At 37.3% G+C, this 9,659-nt stretch overlaps 1 protein-coding gene across 3 annotated transcripts; it reads left to right on the forward strand.

Moving 5' to 3' along the window:
* Window positions 1-588: 588 nt before the first annotated feature.
* On the forward strand, window positions 589-9,160 carry LOC127798153 (uncharacterized). Of its 3 annotated transcripts, none has more exons than XM_052331502.1 (2): window positions 589-1,164; window positions 8,908-9,160. In XM_052331502.1, the coding sequence occupies exons 1-2, from the start codon at window positions 679-681 to the stop codon at window positions 8,926-8,928; spliced, it is 507 nt and encodes a 168-aa protein (XP_052187462.1). In that variant the 5' UTR covers window positions 589-678; the 3' UTR covers window positions 8,929-9,160. The 3 variants fall into 3 exon arrangements, with proteins under 3 accessions (XP_052187462.1, XP_052187460.1, XP_052187461.1); XM_052331500.1 differs by lacking the exon at window positions 8,908-9,160 and adding an exon at window positions 3,801-4,161 and having other exon boundaries at window positions 594-1,164; XM_052331501.1 differs by lacking the exon at window positions 589-1,164 and adding an exon at window positions 4,782-5,427.
* The last annotated feature ends 499 nt before the right edge of the window (window positions 9,161-9,659 follow it).

Genomic DNA, 9,659 nt, shown 5'->3' on the forward strand with positions numbered 1-9,659 from the left:
ACCCATTGTTTTGTAGAAATTTTCTGCAACAATATATACATATAAAATAACTAATCAAATTCTTCAAAACAAACTCTCACTTCATCGAATAAACCCTTGCTCTCTCTCCTCTTCCATTCATCCCTTGTTGCCCAAAGGAGTTAGCCAGCTTGTTACTCTTCTTTTCCAATGACCCAATTTAACAATTGTCTCTTGTCGTTGACCCTCTTGCTACCTTGTTTTTGGCCATCAATTGCCAGTGTATCTTTACTCCTCTTCGACCATCTCATCGCCAATCGTCAGTTACTCAATTTTTATAAAAAAATCAACTAATACCCATTTTATACTATACTTTTAAACAGAATAATTTGAGTATTAATTGAAACATTTCAAAGGGACTTAAATATAATATTTTTGATAATAATATGAAATAATTCGAATATTATACCTAATCCCGCTGATTGCACAAGGTCCACAGCAGGCGGCACGAGAATTAATAATTAAGGCAACTCTAAATGCATTTTTAATGGAGAAAAAGTTAAAAAAAGGAGGAGAAATTAAGTATATGTTGACAAGGACAACAGAAGTCAAAGTCCAAGAAATTTCCCCCTTTTCTCAACAAAGACCCACCAAATTCGTCTATTTATTTCTCAGATTAACCCCCAATCCGACCACCAAGGCCAAATCCATCGAGAATCCATGGAATTCGATTCAAAGCCCCATCTGGGTCTCCTTCTTCTCTCCCTCTACGCCCTCTCAGTGGCCGCAATTCCGGCCGCCGGCAACGACCCGACAGTGTACGAGCTCTTGCCCAAATTCGGGCTTCCGAGCGGCCTCCTGCCGGACAACGTCAAGTCGTACTCTCTCTCCGAAGACGGTAGCTTCGTCGTCCAGCTGGAGAAGCCCTGCTACGTACAGTTCGACTACTTGGTCTACTACGAGAAGAAGATTACTGGGAAGCTCAAGTACGGTTCCATCAAGAAGCTCAAGGGGATTCAGGTCAAGAGGCTGTTGTTCTGGTTCGATGTCGATGAAATTACGGTCGATTTGCCGCCCTCCGATAGTATTTACTTCCAGGTTGGGTTCATCAACAAGAGGCTTGATGTGAGCCAGTTCCAAACTGTTCATTCTTGCCGCGACAAGGTCTCTGCTTCTTGTGGCCAAGCTTGGAAACGGGTTCTTGAGGTATCTACGCTTTAATATTTAAAAATTTTAGTCAGAATGATTTTGATAGAGTGATGTATTGTGGATTCTTTTTTTTTTTTTTTGTAAATAGAATCCACAATACATCACTCTTATCATTTTGAACTGGTTAATACTAGACAATATACAAATTCTAGTACAGAATGATATGGCTCGTGCCATAGGCTGTGGAATGCCAACCAATATTTAAATTGTTACTTGTGTTTGGGAAGTCCACACACGAGGGAACGAAGGTACTTCTCTCTCTACAAGTGTAGGCTTTTGGATGAGGTAGTGGTTATTAATCAATAAAAATAATGTGACAGATGGTGCTTACAAGCGCCATAGCATGTAGATTTTGTACTAATAGAACTGAGTTTACTTTTTTATATGTCACCATTTCTGATTGTTCAAGATGGGGGAATAAGGCACGTAGCTAAGGTAGTTTTTGATCATTTCACTTTGTTGTTATGCATTTTATATATTGGGCAATGCCACTATCAGATCCTACAGATGCTCTCATACCTTGGTAGCAGTGCTTGAAGTTGTGTATACTCATTGGTGTTTCATACAACAACATACCAAGCTTGCATCCCACTATATGGTATCGGCTACATGAATTCTAATTTTTCATTCATTTGTATCCATAGCAATTGTAATTTTGAGTACTTAGAAGGGTCCAGGGATCAAAGAGATTCCCAAATCTCTTTATTTTAGATATGTTATAACCATGATGTGCAGATAGCAAGATTTTTGTACTAATTGGATAGCCATTTGTAACAACAATAACAACAACAACAACAGAAACAGACTTGATTGTTTCAACAATATGTGAAAGAGGCTGAAAATCACTGATATTACTAAAACTGTAAGGTTGGTCGAGGCTGTCAATATCTATTGCAATTTAAGGAACAATGTGAAGAAAAAGGATATACTCACACCAGCTGACAATTATGGGAACTCTAAAGCAAAATGGTGAAGCAGAAAGACAGTGTTGCAATTTGCTAGAGATGATTAGGTTGATGATGGCACAGGCAAACCTAGTGATTTAGTATAGGATTCTATGCTTTAATGAGCATTGCATTTATACTTGAGTAGAATTGAGTTGAGAGATGTATTCCAAGAAGAGGTTTATTACTTATTGGAGGAATTGTAAGAAAGTGTGGCTAGTAAACAATGAAGATAAAGGAAGCAATTTGAGCATGCCTTAGGTATAGCGGGAATGATATACCAGATCAACAAGTTCTAATGGAACTAGATTCTCAAGACACTAAAATGCATAACTTGAAAACATAACCTTACATTCTTTTAAGATTAAGAGAAAGCTTTCATTGTTGCTGCGCATGATGATTGAGCCTCATTCTATTAGGGAGGCTATTATTTCACCTTCTAGGAAATGATGAAAATTTGTAACGGATGAAGATATTAAATTAGTTAAAGATTGAAAGTTGAAAATATATTGATGGAAGTTTTCGATGAGAGGAATAAACTTCCTTAATGTCATTGATCCATGGTGTGCAAATATATACACAAAGGTTCCGAAGAAATTTCCTAATATTTAGGTATAGATCACAACAACATGTTTTAGATTAGGATAAATCTTAAACTAGGATTTCCTTATCTGACTTTTAAGGAATATCCTTATCCTCCCAGCTGGATATCTTCTTCATCTTTATCTTTATCATCTTCTCTTCTTATCCTCTCGGTCATAGCTTAAATTTTCTTCTTTATCTTCTCCAACAAAAGTGAATAAATAAGACGTGGTTGACTTTTTAACATCATGGACCTTAACCCAAAAATGTTAGTTGAAGTTTATTTTTAGCTCCTTAAGAGTAAGTAATATGTATACTCAGCCCCCTCACCCCCTAATATACTAATGATGTGGGAGTGGGTGCCCTTATTAGGCTAAAAATCTATATTTCATAAATCTTATCCAGGTCATTCTCATGGACTGTCTGCTGGCAGTTAGCATACACTAGCACTATACTAGTCCTACATTGGCTTTAATACCATTTTCAACATCACAGAGACCCACCCAAGCGTGTTAATCAGACTTGATTCTTGAGCTCATAAGACTAAGTACCATGTCCTAGACCTTTCCAGTAGACCGTCAATGTGATATTGGATTCTTTATGCATGGATGTTATTCCGTTCATTGGTAATAGCAAAGACGAGAAACAATAGAAGATGTTGCCTATTTTCATACAGGATGAGATTAAAAGATGTTGGATCTACAAATGGTCATTACCTTGTGTTCATCACTTCATTGGGCATACTGGTCTGGCGGGATCATATTGGTGACAGCAAGATGTAGGTCATCAAGAATATATCTGGATGACATGTGGTAGTCTTGATGGAATAAGATTACAGCTACCTTGGCTTTGAGGCGAATGAGTAGGAAGAACTTGGGTTTAGATGCTTACGAGATATCTTAGATGTCTCCGGTGCATAAGTTCTCCTCGATGGATTTAGAAACCCCTTCATATCACATGCATTTTATACTGTGTGCTTGCAATTGAGCAACAAATAGTTGGAATGAATCTTTCTTCCAAACCGTGAGTGCTTGCCCGTATGCACTCGACTCATTCTGTACGATTTATTGAAACTAACCTATTTTCATTGCTTTACACAACTTGCAGCTTCCTACTCCTCGAGATGAGGTTCATGGCCTAATTATTGAGTAGATGATGCCAGAAAATGCTTGTGTTATATGAGAAAATAATCGCTGGGAACACTCTCAACTCATATATCTTATATTTTGGAGTCCAGAATGCCCGGGTTGGTGAGCTGGAAGATGAGTGAACGAACAAGCGAAGGAATTATTTGAGGGGAAACCTAGAATAAAAGAGAAGGCCACGATTGTAGTGTTGTATGTATAATGTATATGGTGTGTTATCAAAGCAAGCTTATGTACCAGCATGTAGTACTTGAAACTCTTAGCTTGATGTTTTAAGCAACAATGTTATGCTAGTCTTCCAATCCGAATGTTTGTTATGCTAATTCTGTCTTTTAACTCAGTTTTATTCTTAGTTTACACAAAGAGACAAGAGATTGTCTCAGACGATATAAATAGGTAAATTTGTTTTGATGTTTCTACTTAGGGACAGACCCCCCAGCCAGAGCCAATAGGTTTGTCAAGTCTGGAACATTCACTAGTTCTATAATAATGATAGAATTTTTTGGGTGGAAGAAGCACATACACATCTAGCAATTCTAGTTAATCAAAAAATTAAATTATTCAAACTTTTATCATATTTTTAAATTTAGATTCAACTTTTAATTTGAGACACATAAGAAGATATGTTTCGTTTTAATTATATTAATGTTTATCATTCACAAAGGCATATGATTGTCTACAAAATCTTTTTATTTTTATTTAGTGGTAAAGGTTAAGATATTTTATAATTATAATAATAAATTAATAAATGTGAATTTTTAAAATTAAAATTTAAAAATTACCCTTTGGAAAATAGGAAAGAAGGTTTTATGAGATGGGAGTAGGGAGTGCAACAACAACAGTACAGTGTCTGGTGTGAATACTGAAACAAATTAAATATTTGTTTTAAATTAAAAACATGAGATGAAAGTTTGTTTTTTTAATAATTTATCCTAAAATTTTTACCCTTCTTCCCCTTCAGTCTACTGTCTGCCTTCTTTCCCTTCCTCGCCAAGCTTGACGAAGTAATTGACTCTCTCTCTCTCTCTCTCTCCGCCCAGCTCTGAGCTCTGCATCAATGGTGTTCTTCCAGACGAATATCGTTATCTCTTCGGCCTACCTCTATCTGTTCACCCTCATCTTTTTGTCCAACCCCCATCTCTCGATCTGCACCAGACCCACCTTCAATCTCCACCGTCCATCCAAACCCACCAACTCCATCGCAGACGTCCACGACCTCCTCCCGACATACGGATTCCCAAAGGGCCTCATCCCAAATGCCGTCAAATCCTACTCACTCTCCTCCGACGGCTCCTTCGCCATCGAGCTCCAGCGTCCTTGCTACGTCCAGTTCGACGATCTCGTCTACTACGACAGACATATCAAGGGCAAGCTCTCTTTCGGTTCGGTGTCAGGCGTCTCTGGGATTCAAGCCAAGAAGCTGTTTCTATGGGTTTCTGTGACTGGAATTGAAGCGGATTCTCGCTCCGGTACGATTGAATTTCATGCCGGGGCTTTCTCTGAGAAGTTGCCGGCGAATCAGTTTGAAGACATTCCCGATTGCAAGAACAAGGGTTGCCAGGAGTCTCGGTTTGAATCGTCAATCTGAGGTAACGATTAGCGAACTCCTTTTGAAGCCATTCCTAGTTGTTGCTGTTGTGTATGTTTATGTGTTTATTGGGTAAATGAATCTATCTGATTATGTTTCTATTTTGGACCAATTGCTTCGGACTTTTTTCATACATGGATCTTTGCTTTTATGGAACTTGCAACGGGCATTTGATTTATTTCTTGGTTGATTTACGAGTTACAGAGTGATGTATTTGTGAACAAATCTCAAGGCTGGAGGGGGAGATTTGTGGTTGGCTTTTAGCCCAGGTGAGGTCCAGCTAATGTGTCCTTCTGTATTTAGAGAGACAGAAAGAAGCAATCTCATTGTTGGGTGCCTCTGGTACTACTCTATCTATACGTATAAGATAGACTAATGCATGTATATAATGTTGCAATGGAGGAAGTTAGTTGGAGACGGTTCCCCTATTTCTCTTAATAGTTCTTCCGAATTAAAACATTTAGGATGCCCAAATTAGGTATGTGCAAAAGATATCTTTTTCATTTAGAAAGACCCTTCAGGCTTCAATAAGAACCTTCCCCTATGTTGAGAACCCTCAAATCTCAAGGTTGAGTTTTCTCTGACACCTACAGAGTAGAGATGGTTAGACTCCTCTTGAAGGCTATATCATAAGAGTTCACCAAAGTTTAAATTTTTAGATAAATTGGTAGTTAGTGGCTCAGCGTAGTATATTTTAGACAATAGATCCTACTCAAGCACTCAGGAATGTGGAGGGAAGAGAACTAATCTCACTATTCTTGACATCTCTCAATAATTCTGCTGGACTGGATACAGAAGATCTTTCAATAAGAACCTTCTCAATTGTGCAATCTACAAAAATCAAGGTTGAGTTTTTTTTTTTTTCCCAAAAGTAGGTGATATTTAGAATCCTTGTAGAGGCCATACTACAAAAGTTTACTCAAATAGTGTAAATTTGTAGATGGATTGTTGGTTAACTATCCAACATAGCGTTAAGCAGCCAATGGATTTGCAAATATATGAGAAGATAGGTTGAGCTTATAAATGTTTAAGTTATTTCTCTAATAGTTTAACCTTTTAAATGAGGAACAGATTTTACCCAGGTTACACAAAGATTCTGCATCAATCACTTGTTGCTGGAAAAAAGATGACCTCAGCTCTGTCAATTTTCAAAATTCAGAAGGGGATCATTCACTCTGATGTTGTACAGGACCAAAACAATAATAAAGGAAAAGCAGATGAGACTAAAAACATAGGGTTTACACAGTTCAAGTGTGATACCCCCATATCCTTGGTGGCAGGTTGATGATACTTTTATGGGTAAAACGATACTAACCACCTCTGATAATTCAAGGGATCACCTCTTGATTTTAAGAAATTACACTTGATACCCCTGGGATTTAAAAAGTTGTGAACTTTGCCTGCCTATTGATGATAAACCATTTTTGTTAAATTTTTTAAAATACCCCCAAAATTCTCTCTCTCTGGCAATGACAATGGTGGCAGCACTGGCTTCCCTTCCCTCCTTTCTCTCTCTTGTCTTCTCTTCCCTCCCTCTCTTCTCTACATTGCTGACCCCTTGTCTATGGAAAGGTTGATGCTTTAGTAGTCATTCCTCTGGAGTAGCCTCATAGGCTTCCTGCAAAACCCTATCGCTATATTTTTTGAGTCCGTGAACAAAATTGATAACAATTATATATATTGTGTGTCGTGGTCTGTTTGAAGGTAGTGGAGGTTAGGTATTTTGTGGGTTTGGTGTTGTCTCTACTTTTTTGACTGACAGTTGGGTTTTTCTTGGTGTTTGTTGTTGTTGGGGGAAAAAACAAGGTTTCTTGGTGTTGGTATGAGCCCCCCGAATGTACCAGTTTATCATGGGAGCAATTTAACTGTGGTTGATTGGCAGAAGAAGATTGCGGAGCTTGTTTTGAGGGGTGTGATAACTGATGCGATTCAGTCATTCTTGCTGCTGATTTTATTGGGTTTGATTCTCAGGTCAAAGAGATCCCCATTTGAGAGGAAGCTAAATTCACACACATGAAAGCTCTTGTGTTAAATTCTCCTCTCTGTCTTCTCTATTGGCATAGCAATATGTGTGCTTTCAATGTATACAAAATCCTATATATTTATTTTGAAATGAATTTTTGGTATTTGTTTTGAAATCAAACGTGTTTTTTTTTTTTTTTAGTGAAATAAAATGTGTTAAGGGTGTCAAAATATTTTTCATATCAAGAACACTATTTGAAGGCAAAATTGTTGACCGTTTTGTATCTTTGTTTTTGGGTTGTTAAAGGCAAGCAAATTGTTGACCGTCTTTAAAAATCAGTCTACCATTTCCTTGAGATGTCAATCAGCTTTCTAAGCCTGTCGACTGGTCTTATGTAGGCTCTTGGCCAGCTCCGGTCAACAACTATTGCACGAAAACTGGTCAACCGTTTTTGTCCCTATCGATTGTTTTTCTCCCTTATGTTGATCGTTTCTTGAGGTTTTGCACTAATCGGCTGACCGTTTCTATGAGCCCTTTGATTGTTTTTATCGCAAATCACTTTAACAACTAGTTTTTGCAGGCTCTAATGGCTATAAATAGCTAGTTTTATTCAAAGTATTGGAGAAGCCTATAAATACAACCCATGGATGCACTAGAGAAGGTTAATGGATGAAATGAATTGATTTGAGCTTACAAGAGTTATTCATCTTCTCATTAGTGCTTGTGCTTTCATTTTTCTCTAAAAAAGATTACATATATCATTTGTATCATTTTGTTTTAGCCTTTGTATCTTTACTTGAGAGATTATTGTAACTGAGAGTATTAACTCTCAGATCTCCTCCTTGTACTTATTTGTTGTAATTCATAGCTCGTGAGCTAGAGGACCTACTTTGGTATAAGTAGGCACTCACCTACTTGGTTAAGTAGGAGGTGATAGTGGATTTTGAAATCTCTAGCGGAGAGGTAGAGTAGTGGAGTAGATTGGGTTTAGCCGAACCATTCTACAATTCTTTTGTGTCTAGCATTATTTTGGTTGTCTCTTTTGCTTACATTTCATTATTTTGTGATTTATTGTTCAAAACTTCCACAAATTTTTTAAATTCTTAAACACCCAATTCATTCCCCTCTTGGGTGTGTGGTGATATATTTGTGCAAACCCAACACAATATTCACCAATTGAACCCAACGCTAGGGATCAAGTGGCTCTCCCTCCCACCTTCCCTCTCTTTGCCTGCGCACCTTTCTCCAGTCAATGCTGAACCAGTGGCCAGCCTGTTTGAGGAAATGTTATTGTTATTAGAGAGACGAGAGAGAGAGAAAATGAGAGAGAGAGAGATGCAAGGGAAAAATGGTCAATTTACCTAATCTTTTTAATGGTAGGGGAGGTCACTGTAATTTCTCAAAATAGAGGGGTGGTTTTGTGGCACTACAATTTATGAGCTGACAGAAATTGGTCCGAGCTAGGTTTAATTTAAAATGATTTTGTGTATTAATGAGTGTCCTTTTTTTATTCTGCAGGTGCAAAACGAGGCTTATTAAGCATCCATGGTATTGATTCATGACTCCAAGCGCCTTGGAAGCTGGTGTAAGTAAATTTGTATTACATTATTATTTATGGTTGTGATTCGGTGGATTAATACAATAGACCAAGTAAACATTCATGGGAGTGGTGTGAAATTCACTTTAAATACATCTTATGTAACTTTGTACTGAAGAAACATCACCATCAGAAATTTGTGTCTTTAAGACAGGTGCTTAGATTGTCCATTCATGGTTCTTGAGTCCTTGTGGCAGAACAAATATCCAACTGTTTGCTTTGCAGGATCCTATTTAGCAGGTTCTCTTGATTGCTTGCTAGAATAGAAAGTTTCTGACCATCTAAATAAATCAAATCTAATGGGCCGTGTGATTAAAACAGAAGTAATTAGCAGGAAGGGACCCTGCCCTCGTATTCTTAAAAGAACTCTTTCCTCTGCTTTTGATTAGAATATTGTCACCGTCACAAATCGGTCTCTTCTCTTAAGACAATATCATGCATATCTTTTCCCTGTGGGCAGGGTGGCAACACGAGAGAGAGAGAGAGAGAATATTGAAAAAATTAGGATATTCTCTTCGTTTTTTTTGTTTTAAATTCATTTTTAATTTTATATTTTGAGTACCTGTTTTGAGATTATTAAAAATGTATTATGTTTGTTTTTTGTATTTTGTGAGTGTTTGTGATGAAAATAATCAAAATAATTTTTTGTTTTAAGTTTTTTTTTACAAATTTT

The sequence above is a fragment of the Diospyros lotus genome, chromosome 3 (assembly GCF_014633365.1).
Source record: "Diospyros lotus cultivar Yz01 chromosome 3, ASM1463336v1, whole genome shotgun sequence".
Classification (NCBI taxonomy): Eukaryota; Viridiplantae; Streptophyta; class Magnoliopsida; order Ericales; family Ebenaceae; genus Diospyros; species Diospyros lotus.